The sequence below is a fragment of the Anabas testudineus genome, chromosome 16 (assembly GCF_900324465.2).
Source record: "Anabas testudineus chromosome 16, fAnaTes1.2, whole genome shotgun sequence".
NCBI classification, from domain to species: domain Eukaryota; kingdom Metazoa; phylum Chordata; class Actinopteri; order Anabantiformes; family Anabantidae; genus Anabas; species Anabas testudineus.
In genome coordinates this window covers 5,509,920-5,524,876 of record NC_046625.1, presented here as the reverse complement: position 1 = coordinate 5,524,876, position 14,957 = coordinate 5,509,920, and the positions used below count along the sequence as shown (strand labels likewise).

At 39.8% G+C, this 14,957-nt stretch overlaps 1 protein-coding gene across 4 annotated transcripts in view; it reads left to right on the top strand.

The window, feature by feature from the left end:
* gabbr1a (gamma-aminobutyric acid (GABA) B receptor, 1a) overlaps positions 1-14,957 on the top strand; it is a 56,805-nt gene that overhangs the window by 32,586 nt on the left and 9,262 nt on the right. For all 4 annotated transcript variants that reach the window (XM_026372014.1, XM_026372012.1, XM_026372016.1 and 1 more), the window contains 6 exons: positions 994-1,239; positions 1,869-1,932; positions 2,824-2,901; positions 7,692-7,842; positions 11,360-11,492; positions 14,636-14,752. In XM_026372014.1, coding sequence (XP_026227799.1) covers positions 994-1,239; positions 1,869-1,932; positions 2,824-2,901; positions 7,692-7,842; positions 11,360-11,492; positions 14,636-14,752 — 789 coding nt within the window. The remainder of the gene's footprint in view (positions 1-993; positions 1,240-1,868; positions 1,933-2,823; positions 2,902-7,691; positions 7,843-11,359; positions 11,493-14,635; positions 14,753-14,957) is intronic.

The window sequence follows — 14,957 nt, the reverse complement described above, 5'->3', positions numbered from 1 at the left end:
AGATTTGCTGAGTTATGGTATTACAGGGAGTTTTTTGCTGGACTGATTCCTATTACCTCTATAATTAACACCCCCCACCCCATGTGTGCGTAATCCTGAATACAAACAGACATGCAGTTTTGGGCAAAGCCAAACTGGCTGTTTTCTCCTTTTTCCAGTCAAGATGTTACACTAAGATAATCACCTACAGGCTCCAGCTTTGTTTTTAGCGTACAGTACATGCATGATCAATCTTGTCATTTGACTATTGGCAAAAAAGCAAATAAGCCGATTTTACAAAATGTCAATCCGTTCCTTAAGAAATGTCAGACTGCAGCAGTGAGCTTGGTGGGTACAGCACTGAATGCCAAGGGGCCCAAAGAAGAAAAGAAACTTCTATCCAGCTTATCTTATAATAGGACACAGTGTCCACCAGAGAGACATTTAGATCCCTCACATCAGCTAACCCACAAAACCTCCTCAGGCTCGTCCAAGTGCCCTCTAGATAGCGCAAGAGCTCCTGTGGGCCAGTCGCCCCTCTGGTCTGCTCAGATAATAATCTGGTGTGATGTTATGGCAAAAACTGTAACTCTGCATCTTCTTAGGCAACGTTTGTCTGTTTTTAAGCCCAGCCAGCTGGTTCATTTGGACACCTTAAATGTAGCTGTATGAAATATATGAAAATAAAATAAATGAATAATACCTCATGATGGATGCACGGACAGGTCCTACCTTTTTTTTTTTTTTTTAAATCTGATTAGCTTGTGGCAGCCTTCATAAGTAAGGTTTAAATTCCTTCATAGTTTCATAAAATGTGTCTTAATATGAAGCCATTCAGTTTGGTCAAAACATTCCTTTGAAATAGTTGAACATGAAGACTGAAATTGTTATCCACTGTCTGTTCACAGACGTGTCTTCCGCACATTAAAATTGTCTCGGTGTAAATGTTTTCACAGCGTTAAGTTTCTTCAGAAGGACTCCGCTCTGATAACCTTTTTGTCCTGTTTCTTTTAGACATCGCAGGAGTTTCTCGCTGCCTTGATGTCTCGTCTTGGAGGGAAGAACCCTGAGGAGACGGGCGGATTTCAGGAGGCTCCTCTGGCCTATGATGCGGTGTGGGCACTGGCCCTTGCCCTCAATAAGACAGTGGCACCGCTGAAAGCAAAAGGCCGACGTCTGGAGGACTTTAACTATAACAACCACGACATCACCTCTGAGATCTACAGGGCCCTCAACACAAGCTCCTTTGAAGGTGTTTCGGTAAGTGCTGAGATAAGAAAGATGATGGGAAAATAAACGACTAAAGATGTGAAATGGATATCTGCGTGACGTAAAAAAGTAAAAAACAGTTAGTGATGTTTCAAAAGAGGATAGAATCTCACACAAATGCCACAGCAAATTCTATCTTGATTTTTAATTTAGATAATCACAGTAATAATATGGTGACGATGGGGAGCAGATCATAGGCTGCATACCGTTTGATGTGGCACATTAGCATATATTCTTTGTGTGTGTGAGACACTCAGATACATGTGTGGAACCATCTGTGCTGCTTCTGGGTTTTAAAGTTTAGCCAGTGACATTTCTATTAACTAGTTACATCAGTTCACAAGTTAGCCAACAAAGAGAACAAAATGATAAAGAATGAGAGTAGACTGTGTTTCTACAGAAGTTAAAGGTTTTTAGTGACGCTGCCACGTTCCCATCTCCTCTCCTCTCCTGGCTATTGGCCAGAACATTGAAAATGTTCATGTCATAGTTTTATGAGGACAGTGTCAGTCTATGAAGAAAACGTAGATTTATTCATAATAAATTTAGAAAGTCACAGGTCTTATTAGGTAAGTATAAGTACCTACACTAAAATGAACTTCCTCCTGTCTGTGTCTTAGGGCCAGGTGGTGTTTGACGCCCAGGGTTCCAGGATGGCAATGACTCTTATAGAACAACTGCAAGGTAAAACTCTCCCCCACTTTTCTCTCAAAGATGTTAAATTGCAGAGTTAACAGTAAATGTCACTCTTTCATGAAAGGAAAAAAAAATCATTCCTGACTGTATTCTTCATGTATCGATTGTCAACCTCCACTCATTTTCAGAGTAAAGCCTCTTTTCTGGGGAGCTTTGCGGCCTTCACTGCAATTGGTCTCAGTGTCCTATAATTGCACATGCGATTGGACTAGATGCAAGATTGTGTTGACTCAAGGCTCCTCTCTAATTGGGCACAAGCCTTCATTTTAAGCTGTTTCTGGAAATGGCATCCTATTTGTCACCAGTGACTTAATGAGTTTCCTCGCGCAGGATAAGGTTGAGGATTATTTTCCACCTCTGTTCTCTTTTGGCGCTCTAAACGATGAGAATTTATAATCCTGCCCCTTTCCCCTCGCATTCTGTCTCATATTTCCTGTTGCGGTGTCGAGGTAATTTGACATCCGTGATGAGACGACCTGACTTGAATCCATTAATCACTGTGGGACCTCATCAGTATTCCTGGTCAAGACTGCCACATGAGCGTCCTTTTTTTTCCTCTTCTTTCTCTCCTTCTTCTCCCCTTGGTACTTTTTTGTTTGTCCTTCTTTATGCACCTTTTTATCCCTCATTTCTTTTATCTTTTCTTTGTGCATTATTTTTCTGTACCCACGCATTCCATTAATATGAAAGCCCAGGAATGATAGAAAATAGCTAAACGGTGTCTCTATGAATATAAATCTTCATCTGCTCTGTCAGTTTTTGTTGTATTGTTTGAAATCACGATCCCACTCTAAACACCAGGCGATGAAGTGAGTTACACAAGCAATACTAATTAAGTTTCATCTCCTGTTTCTGGGTATTTTTCTTGCAAACATCTAGGAGGGAGTTATAAGAAGATTGGTTACTATGACAGCTCTCAGAAGAACCTCTCCTGGTTTGGAAATGATGTTTGGATAGGTAAGATGGAGTTCATGACACTGTCTATGGCCAGCTTCCTGTGTCTGTATTTGTGTTCTGTCTGTAATTCTGTGACTCACATCTTTGTGCTTTGACATTAGACCTCCTCTGTGTGTCTTAAATTAGCCTTTCTTAGTGTCTTAATGGTATGTAATCATGCTGGATTTTCTCTAACCGCTAGTTTGAGTGAAGCTAGTTATTTGGATGCTGACGCACACCAAAACTGAGCCGCCTGCACACTCACTGTGCAACATGTGTTCAAATGTTGGTGCAGAAAATGCACGGTAATCATACAGGGCAGCTGCTAGGTTTGCCTGACTAAACCAGGGGTTTTAAAAGTCTCACAGTGTGGGCGCGCAAATCAAGACAGCTGCACATCAGTCAATTTTTTTTATCCCTTATTTTCATTTTGACAAACTGACACCATTAAAAGCAGATTGACAGTATACCACTAAATCTAAAGGCAACTGTTACTGGATTTCTTTGGTAATGAAAGAAACTTAACAACGTTCCTGCTGAGCCTGATGGTTGTTTTTTACTCACATGCACCTGTCACATTCATGTCACACAGTGTCTTTGCCTCACAAGACTCTCTTCAAGCCTCACATTTATCTCCAAACCATTGGAATAACCTAAGTAACCAAACCAAGCTTTTGTATATTTATATCACTCTGCTTTATGAAGAAACCACAACCTACAGTCTATCACCGGCTGCTCATTTTTGCTGTAAAAACGTATTTCTGTTGATTTGCCTCAGACACCAAGACCGATGTGGGTGTTGTTTACTGGCCTGCGCCCCCCAGAGAGGTGACATACTTGTGCCTGGACAGTGTATGTGCCACTAATCAATCTTGCATGCCGTGGTGGCCCATAGAGAGCTGCCTTTTTTAGGCTTTTAAGGAAATTATCTGTAGCCAAGGCTTAACTGAACCCAGCAGAGGTAGAGATTCCAGGTCAGCACAAGTGGCGAGAGACGGGAGACCTTTGTGTTGAGGAAATATGTCCTTCAACCACTTCTCTGCCAGCTCTTTAGTTTGGCTTGTTGCGATGTGACAGGCTCTGAGTTAGCCCAGTTAAAACTCACTGGTTTGAAGCTGACTTGCTTTCCAAAGTGTCAGAGGTAAGTTTTGTTTACTTTGCTTAGGCTTTACACTCTCTACTTAAGCTTAATTTAGTTTTTTACTGTTTACCAAATACAGACACATCCATCTGACATCTACTTGTCGAGAGGATGTGAGTAATTTCCTGCTCTCTGGAGCTGACTCAGTTCGGGAAAGTTTTTTTTGATTGGGGGCGCGCTTGATTTGCTCCTTGCTGACAGGGTGGAGTACACACGGGGGCTCTCAACTTAACCCCTCCGCTTGTTTTCTTGTGTGTTTACCAGGCGCCTCCCTGCTTCACGTTCTCACTCTCTTCACGGTCGCCCTAACAACCACTTCAGCTCAGCTCTTCTTCTAATCGCTGTGGCAACTGTTATAAAGCTGGGTATCCATGGTAACACCCTGTCCTGATTCCTTGATCAAGGACGGAGGAGAGTTTAAATGATGTGAACACATTGACTGAATGAACAGTTAACACTCTCACACGTGAACACATATGCAAACACACAGCAGTAAGTGCTACTATCCCATAATGTATATTCATGTGCACGGAACACTTTAGTGTTCTCTTTAAAATGCATCATATAATAGCAATAAACTTTATTTGTAAAGCAGTGTTCATACAATCTATGCAGCTGACAGTTAGTCCGTAACAATGCTGCCTCCTTTGTTTTGAGTTTTAACATTTAATGATGTGGTTTTGTGATGGCCTAAGGCTGCAGCTAGGTCTCTGGATGGTGTCTCGATGTTGAGCCATTTAGCGCCTTCATTTAGAGTAATAAAAATGCAGACGATGCTTAAGTGGGTTTAATGGGCACGCTCTTTGTTGTTAAAACTCTGGCATAATGGCATGTGTCAAACTTGCCATGTAAACCTGGTTGTACCTTTTTGAAACACACAGTATGTGATGACTCACTGCACATCTGTGCTACTTTTCTGCATATTGTGCGTGCTGTTAAGAGTGTATGCTGTCATGTAGTTCTTGTAGTACTGTTCTTATTCCACAACCACACTGAAGCTTAAACACACACTGCAGGAGGCTGTTTGCCCTTTGTCTAAAGTTTCAGTCAGTAGTCAAAACCTAAACTTGTATTTGACTTTTTTAATTTGTCAAGCCCTCCGTCTGTTTTCGAATGCTTATGTGAGTCTAACTTGGATTATTTAAATTAATTATATCATTAAGAATTATTGATGCATACTGCTGCAGGCTATTGAAAAAAGTGTGATGTAATAATAAATTATTCTGGGCCATATGGTCCCTATTGGTTTTCCAACATGCTTGCAAAGTATGCAAATTCTGCCTATGATCATGAAATGAGTATAAAATCGCATTGCATGTGGTATTAAAAAGGGATTTAAATTAAACTTGGCGAATCCTACAGAAGCCGTCTTATATCGTCATTCCTCAGTCAGCAGTCAGCAGTCACCAGTGACAAGCATCTAAACAGAGCATGATGGGCGTCTTGACACCCTGTGGACCTCGAGGGAGCAGAACTCTTGACACTTCCCTCTGACATCTGACACTTCAGCTTCACGCAGCTCTGACACTCCTGCTCTGCTTCCCCTCTGACATGCACACACACTCTGTCTTCCTCTATTTCTCTCACTCAGACATACACGAAATACATACTGTGTGCATGTGTAAATGCTCCTCTGTGCTCGTGTAACCCCTTGAGCATATTCACTCGTGCTTACTGTATGTGGCTGCATTCTTATCACGCGCACAGTATATGGTTCAAATTCGCATAGTCATACCCAGGAGCATGCACAGACACTCGGACACATGTATCAGACCCAGATTTAGGCAGCCAGATAGTCAAAGCCTGTCGAGTGTAAAACGAGGCTCCCTGTCCATCTGCCCCTCTTTGAACCCTCCTCACAGAGGAATCCTTCTGGTTTAAAGCTGTGCATGAATAATTAGCTCGTTTACACACACCCTCTTTAAAGCCAAAAAACTCCAAACTCTTCATTAACACCACAGTTGCCTTCTGATGCTAATGATACTACTAGACTACTACTGTGTCTGAATTATTGAACTTTACGTTTAAGTAGAAATCACTATGAAGAGTTGATTATTTATTTGATTTCTTTATCCTGATGCTACAGTATAATATTTTATGTTGTGAGAAACAAGTTTGGGAACCTGCAATATAAAAGTAGTAGTATTTTTTTGTATGGTTTTGACACAGCGTCTGTATTTGACACCTTAGTTGGACTGATTTGTATATAGTTGTGTATTGTAGCTATAAAAAAAAAAAGCATCACAATTACAAGCGAGTTGTTTTCTTCTTCCATTATATCTTTAATGTAAAATAGAGTTTACAGCTGTCAACACATCTGTTTAAATGTCTAAAGGTCAGGTCAACTCAGTAGTAGTTTAAAGACCCTGTTGTCCAAAACACTTTGGGATTTAAGAGTTTGTACTGTAGCTGTTCCCAGCAGCTACACCTGAAGGGTGGAGGCGGAGAGAAAAACTGGCTGTCAAAGCACAGGAGGACATGATGAGCTGAGTCAGGCACACTTCTCTGGAAGGCATTTATATTGTGGCAGTGTTTTAGAGGAAACAGAAATTGTTCTAGAGGAACTCAATGTAAATGTCAGATTGTCATCTTCAGAAAGTCGGAGGACAGCCATACCTGTTCCTAAAGGTGTGGGCTTTCTAATTAGTATTTCTGAAGAACTGTTGGTTGGTCATTTTAAAACTGTTCAAATGTGTGTACAGAGCAGATTTCACTCAAGTTAAATAATGGCCTTTTGTTTGTTTTGTATGTTGTTCTCAATGGGTGAAACCTTTTTTCTGACTACCCTTTTTCTGAACCTGGTTGAATGGACACTAGGGTTTCGTGACTTGCTTTTCTCGATGTGGGATTTGGTGATACTGATGTTGCAACATGAATTGACACCCTGACTCATTTAGAAAAGTAGCAAGACAAAAGGGCAGCTGAGCTGAGCATAATTCTGATATTTTAAACAATATGTATATGCTTGAATCTTCAATAGCTTTGTAAATAGTGATAGTCAAATATTGCATAAAGAATTATCTCATGAATCATTGAAGTAGCCATGACTGAAAAGTCTCAGAAGGCTCAGCGAGTCCATCATTATGACACGTTATGAGTTATTGTTACCACTTAACTGCAGTAATTGCTACTCTAATAATTAGATGCTGATTGCTTACATTTATCAGTTTCCATTGACAAAGAGGTTGCACATTCATGTAGAGATATTCAGTCATTTTAAAAGGCGGGCTTGTGATCGGAAGCTTTTTGATTCGATCTGTGGGCCGAGATGATAAATCTGAGTAGTCAATGCCACAGCTGAGGTGCTGCTGACTACCCTCCACTACACCAGTCCCTCTCAATGCACTGCTCACTCCTACTCACTATTTGAGCAATATTTAATAGAACTACAACCCCCAGCTGTTTCAGGAAATGATTTATATTTAAATATTTTTTACATAGTTCCATAGGAACCAATGGATTGGGGTTTGGTGCAGCAGACAGGCTTGTAGTCATGTTTTTTTTTTTATGCAGATCTTTCAGTGTTTTGGTTATTGTGAGTTAACATATGACTGTATCCACCATCCAAGAGCTTTTATTCTGTGAAGATATTGCGATGGGAGGTTTTCTCTCCTAACATTAAGTGCTCATGCTCTCTCCTGCATTAATCACGGTCACTCTCTCCGTTTAGGTGCTGGACCTCCAGCTGATCGGACAGTGGTGATTGAAGAGTACAGGTTCCTGTCTCAAAAGCTGTTTGCGTCCGTCTCCGTCTTCGCTGGCCTTGGCATCCTGCTTGGCATTGTTTGTTTAACCTTCAACATCTATAATGGAAATGTTCGGTAAGAATTAGTGCATGACCTTGTGCTTTTTTTTAATTCCCAGGCTAATATTGAAAAACCTAAAATGTATGTATTCATTTGCTTTGGGGAATGATTAATCATTGGAATCCACTTTAGTGATTTCAGCTTCAAAAAAATAAGGTTAGTGAATAATGTGAATATTTGTAGGGCCTTTTGAGGTTGATAGAAATGCCAAATGGCATTGCTGACTTTTGAGTCAACTACAAAGCTAGTGATTTGGGTGTGGCTTTTGGGTCTGGCTTTTCTACTAGCAGCCAGTTTCATTGTCACTGCTTAAGCATAGCTCTAGACCAAATGCAAATAGACTTTAAAAAAAGTCTTTTGATCTAGGATTTCTAGGTTTAATACATGTCTGTGAACCCAGCAGAGCATATCCCCGATGTCTTTTAACCCGTATGTTTATGTTTGACCTGGGTTCGAAGTGATTTAAAGTCCAAGCTTATCGTATCCGATAAGGGCCGTAAGTCCGTAATTTTTTTGGGGGGAAAAGCAAGAGAATTGTTCCTCTAGGGATATCTGGCTGGCTCCAGTGTTAGGCGCTCCTCCAGCTTTGATTATATTTCAAACACAGTTTCACCGAGGGCTGCTCTCAGCAGCCAAAACACTATGAGTCAGATCAAATCAAATTTATTCACTAAGCTGTTTTTACAAAATAAGTTTGCCACCAACTGCCTTGTTAAGAGACAAAAATACAGAACCACTCTACTTTAGAAACAGGAAAAAGTCAAATGCAGTCACAGACATAAAGGAACGATCCTTTGGAAACGGAAACAATTTGACGATTTGATACCATGACCGGTTGATAAGGACTCAACACTACAATTGGTTAAACAAAAGGTTTATTTTAAGAGGCTCAGGAGACAAGAAAGGAGAACAGAACTAAACACGAAACAGGGAGACAAGAACTAGTGACCCGGAGGTTCTGGGAAACGTGGTTGGGATCAGTGAAAGCAACAAACAGGGCCAGGGCATGACATTGATCAAGCAGGGGGTACTGGGTAAGTCTGGTCGCAGGTGAGGTAGAAATGAGATGGGGCTAGGCGACTGGAGCGATGTAATACAAATGAAAAACTAGAACAGGGGTTGGGTACAAAAAAACTGGTCGATACAAAGTCCAAGGAGGCAAACAAAATCCAAAAATCAGAGTCAGAGGTACACAGTGATCAGAGCCACAGTCCAAAAGGCTAGTCAGAGACAGGACAGGGTCCGAGTCAGAGGTCTAAGCAGACTTATAAATCCAGCGGATGAGGCAGAGGCAAAGATCTGGTCAACGATGCAGGCAGGTCAGGAACAAATGATGCTATAGGGTGGTTTGTGTTGGAACGAAACGGCACAATCTGGCAGTAGAGTAAAGTCAGAGAGATGTCGAAATAGAAATGGAAAACACGGGTGGAACAGATCAGGCAATCAGGGCAGAGGAGAGTGGAGAAAGTAGACACATGAACCAGATGAGTAATCAGAGTAAGCAGGGGGAAGAAACGGAGAACAGGAAATGGACCATTCATGGCAGGGACAGAAAATGTTTAAATATCAGCTATTAAAATGTCTGTCCACTGCAGCTACAGTACAGTGTTACTATAGAATATCCTCCAGGGATCTAAAACATCAACAGCAAATCAAATTTCCACCGCTCTGGCTGTTTTCACACTTGTAATTTAGTTCATTTGGTCCAAGAAAATTGGAAACAAATTGCTGTATTTCATTTTTTATTTGGGTCTTGTTCACACTGACTTGCAGTATTTTCAATTTCCTGGTTTTCTGCATTAATCAGTTATGTTTTTCAAACCAAACAAGAGCTGTACACATGAAGTCATACAGACTCAGACTCAACAAACTCATTGTTTTGACAGTTTTTTACATGAGGAGATCAAATTCCAGTTGGGTTTTTGGGTTTTTCAGCACTTTTTCAGCACACCAAGAGCTGAAAAAGAAATAATTAATTATAAGCATCTTACTAAATTATTTTTACTATGGATAAACATTTAGGTTCACAGGATACAGGTTGAAATGTTTTTCTGGGCCTGTGGTTGATTTGCTCTCCAATCAGCCACAAATCACAGAGACCTTCTTTTTCCGTCAGTCTCAGTGTTGTTGTGGTTTTTGACCATTTTCCAGCCCAAACAGAGCTTACTAAAACCGAGCAGGGTTTGGTTTAACCAAACCAATCTTTTTAGGTGTAAAGCAACCCTAAAACAACAAACATTCAGTTTTGCTCTTGTCCAGAGTCCCACAAGAACTTCCTGGACTTCACAACATTCAGTAAAATCCAACAAAGAAGAGGAAAAAATGCCTGTTATTCAAAGAAGCATAGCAGTGCAAGAAAGTAACTTAACATCAGAAAATAAGTCCTATCAGAGGCGCCAAAGATTAGTTGGGGTCAGTGTCCCTGTGAGTATGTGTATATGTTAATGTGTTTGTGTCTGCAGGCAGTGCATGTGTGCGGCTGCACAATAAATATGCAGTGTGGCCTCAGGGCGATACAAGGGCAGGTCAGTGGGATGAAAGAATAAAAGACACACATTCTGCTGCAGGATGAGCTGGAGCTGGAGGAGCAGAGGAACAGCTGCTGCTGCTGTTGTCTTGATCCGATATAAATCACAATCCTTTTTTTCTCCTGGCAGTTTAGCTCCTGTCTGTATTTTTCCATAGAGTGCAGTATTTTAACGAGATTATAAAAGCCACACTTCAGTGAAATGGCAAAACTTTCATCTGTTGAAATGTGGATCTTAAAACTTCAACAAACAATTGTTGCTTCCATGCCTGAGTGATATGGTTTCCTGCTACATCCAAATTCTAAAAGTGCAAATGTGGTGGTATTTAGGCATTCAAGAATTTAGGTTTTGGCTGTGAAGGTTTGTAGAAATCCATTTTTAAGATCTCTCTTGTCATGCTCTAGTCCTGTTCAGTAGGTAGCAGGGAAACTAGATTTACAGAGTTTGTATACCCCACTAATATTCTAGTAAGTTTACACATGAGTCCAAGCAATGAAATTCCTTCCAGGCATTTCTGAGATATTAAGAGAGATTTCTGAGAGACTATTAATTAATGAGAACATATGTGAGGTCACAGTGACTTGACCCTTGAATACCTTGAAGGTAATCCTTGAAAGCCTTCTTCACAAACATGTAGCACAAGAAGCTAACTAGGGCTATATATCTGATGAGACAACAAAGTTAACACATTGTGTAAATGCAAAGCATGAATTCACCTTCTGTCAACAATACTTTAATTAATGACTCTTAATCACACATGAGTCAGGCAAAGATGTTAAATATGGATCTTCTTTTTTTTTTCAAAGTGACAAAAGAAAAAAGGCAGTTGTCAGAATTTATTATTTTTTAATTGAAACCAAAAATAAGTAGTAATAATAGTTAACAGCCATCACCATTTCTAAATACAGATGGTACACAACCACCTACATACAAATATCCAACTTAATTAAAAACTGTTTGTTTTTCTGAATCTGTTTGTTTTTTGTCATCTCTCACTGTTTCAGCTACATCCAGAACTCTCAGCCCTACCTGAACAACATGACAGCAGTGGGCTGCATGATGGCTCTGGCTGCAGTGTTCCCACTGGGGATTGATGGCCACCACGTCCACAGATCACAGTTCCCCGTCGTTTGTCAGGTAACTGGAGAAAGAGACAGGAGATTGACTGGAGAGGGGTGCTGTATTTTGTCTGCAAATCTTTGGTTTCACTGATTTGATAACGAGACTAAGGCTGTAGTTTTTAAAGGTCTGTGTTGAAAAGAATCTTATTATGTGAGATAATCCAAAGTGGAAAAATAAATTCAAGCAAAAACACAAATTCTAGACCTGGCTTTGGAAACTATTAGATTGATTAATGTAATAAACAGCAGATTATGTCCTGTTTGCTCTGGAAGAAAAAAAACATACAATTTGTCTGCAGCACACACATGAATTGAAGCTATGCATCCTTTACACTTTACACATTGCTTTAAATAAGCCTCACGTAGGCTTTTCTCTCATAGGAAGTTGTTAATTGCAACTCTGGGTTTATTTAAAAACTGGGTTTAAGTATCCAGGTTTATTAAATTAATGTGAGTGACATCATCAATTCATTATTTATATAAATATATATATATATACATATGGTGCAGTCCCTGCAGGAAATACAACTTGACACAAATAAAATAGAATAACAAGCTGCAGAAACAAAGTATTTTGTATTGTATGTATGGCTATTCTGAGTGTTGGTTAAAAGTTAAAAGTAATGTAAAACTTTCAGTAATGACTAAAATGTTGCATTTATAATCATGGGAGCTAATTAACAGTATCGGGTCTATTTCTTTCAAAAGGCAACAAAGAGATTAGTTTATATGTCGAGTAATCACAGAGTTGCCTGATGTAATTCTGTGCTGCAGTGATGGAATAAGAGTGTAATTGTCTGTTTGTATTTATTCCTCTGTTTTTTAGATGCTGTGCCTGGGACAGGAAAATGATACAGAAAATAATGTAGTTTTGTTGTAAACTGTTTTGTTCATATTGGGATCCTGTCGCCATGATGAGTCTGTGTTTCTAGTGACCTGATTTTGAGTGCATCCTCTGAAGTTAAGGTGCTAGCAGTGCTGCATTGAGGGGTTAAACGTGATTAGAACAGCAGCAAACCAGGCCAACAACTCTCTAATCTGTAGTACAGCCTCAGGTTCAGCATCAAATTGAACACTGCGTGAGCAGTACATGAAAGTACAGCACACTGTTCTCCAATGAATATTGATTCATTGTATTTGACTTAAGGTGGTTTGACACCTGGCAGTTATATTTGGTGCTTTGCAGGTACAGCTGTCAGTTTTTGTAAAGCCCTCACCAACTGTGAAATTGTGTTCCTACTTTAAGCAAACCCACATTTAGGTGTTGTGATACCCTGACAAGTGTCATGTTGCTGCCTGTGACAAACAGACACCTGCAAACTAATCAGCAGTAGTTTTAGGATTTTTTATTACACACACTTAGTGGATTAAAATGATTTAAACACAGACATAGTTCATTAAGTATTTGAATGTGTTTTGTTGCTTAGTGGTCCACGCATGATTTGCTTGGTGCTAGAATAGCACAGATGATGGGTTCCCAGTTCTAATGAGGAGTGGGAGAACTTCTCTGTCACCCATGTTTGAGTTTTCTTTGTGTTGTGGAGGCGAGAGGGAAATTTCCATTCCTGTCTCCTCCCTGCTCTTTGTCCCTGTCCAGTCATTCTGTCATGATTTGTTCTGTCTCTCTGCCTCTGACCTTCTGCTCTGGATAGTTGTTTCTGTTTATACAGTCTCTCCAACCTCAGACTTATATTATCACTGTCCTCCACCTGCTTGATCTCTTCATCTCACCTTATCACCTTTTTTTCTTTCTACAACACCTAATTTACCCTGTTCTGTTGTCGCCACCCTTTACTTCTCTCACCTCCACATCCACTGAGTGTCTACCAGTGGTATGAAAAAGTAAGCTGAGAAAGAGAAAATAAGACATAAAACAGAGAGGAGATGAAAGAAAAGAGAGCAGAGGCAAGGAAAGAAAGATAGTCACATTTTATTGAACCTTTATCTCCTCCCTTCTCCTGTACATCCTCCGTATTTTAAGTTAGTACTAATAATATATGCTAATTTAGATCATTTCAGTACTTTCACAGTTTTGTGTCTTAAAACAACAGTTAGTGCTTAAATGAACCCCGCGCTCTGACCATTCCTCATGTTCATAATTACCATAAGGAAGTCCTTCACAAAAATATTTTTTGTTTAGATATTATGTGTATCTAAAGCTAATATGATTCAAAGTCTTTTTAGTATAAGATTTCTTGTTTCTCTGGACTGTGTCTTGCATTTGAGTGATAATAGAAGGATAGCAACAGTGTGGATTTTGTATTAAAAAGACAGCAGCTTCAGAAGGTATCCACTTAATGGGACTAATTGTGGAGATTAAAGTCTTATATTGTCTTCAAACAAAATGTTTTAATACATTTTTGCAAAGAGGGAGGACTGTGAATTTTGGTCTCTAACAGTTCCACTGGAAAGAATCTTTAGGGGAATTCTTTAAAGACCAGTATGAAAAGGAGGACTGATAACAGGAAGTAAAATGTGTTTCAGTGGTTACATAGGCACTAGACTAGTGTTTCAGGATGGACGAGAAAAACAGTGAAACTATTAAAGATATTTAATATAAATATTAAATAACATATTAAATACTATTACTTAAAGACAAAAAGAACATACACAATTTATTGTGTTTTCCTGCTTAATTGCCACTGGACACTTCTAATTCTGTCCCCGACCAGGTTTCTATAGTAAAATGAGTTGATAAAATCATTCTCTGAGCTCTCCTCTGTGCTCAGGGTACAAAAGGTTTGTGAACTTTTGCCTTGGGCTTCACCTCCGAGGCTGACAAGCTGTCCTGTGTTGTTGGTGGAATTTGTAGGGGAGGTTCACAGTCTAATAGGAATAACAGCAGACAGTATTCAGGGCTGGAAAAAAAAAAATCTAATCTAGATACATTTCAAATTAATAAATTATTGTAGTTTTTTATTTTATTTAATGCTACTGATTAATAGGAAATATCTCTGCACTGCTGCCAGTGAGCCTGGGTCACAGATACCTTTAACAGCACATCTCTATATTACGATTAGTTTTGGAGTATTCTTCTGCAAAATATTATAAAAAATGCTTAAAGAAAAAAAAGCTAAACATGGTTCTTTATATACTGTTTATAAATGCTAAATAAATGACTTATTTTTATTTCTCTCCTCTCTTCCTGTTCTCGTCCAGTTCCGTCTGTGGCTCCTCGGCCTTGGCTTCAGCCTGGCATATGGCAGCATGTTCACCAAGATCTGGTGGGTCCACACCCTCTTCACAAAGAAGGATGAGAAGAAGGAGAAGAAGAAGGTAGGATGGAGGAGAGGGAGGGAGGTAGGCAGGGAGGGATAAGCCTCTCAGCGGTCTCATGAGAGCAAAGAAAGGATGGGAGAGGGAGGCCAGGCCACTCGGCATGTGTGGCACTAGCTGATAAAAAAGTTGGACACTTTGTAATGTAAGATTCAAAAAAGGCCAGCTTGTCGTCATTTACTAAAGTGGTGGTGTAATTAGAGTG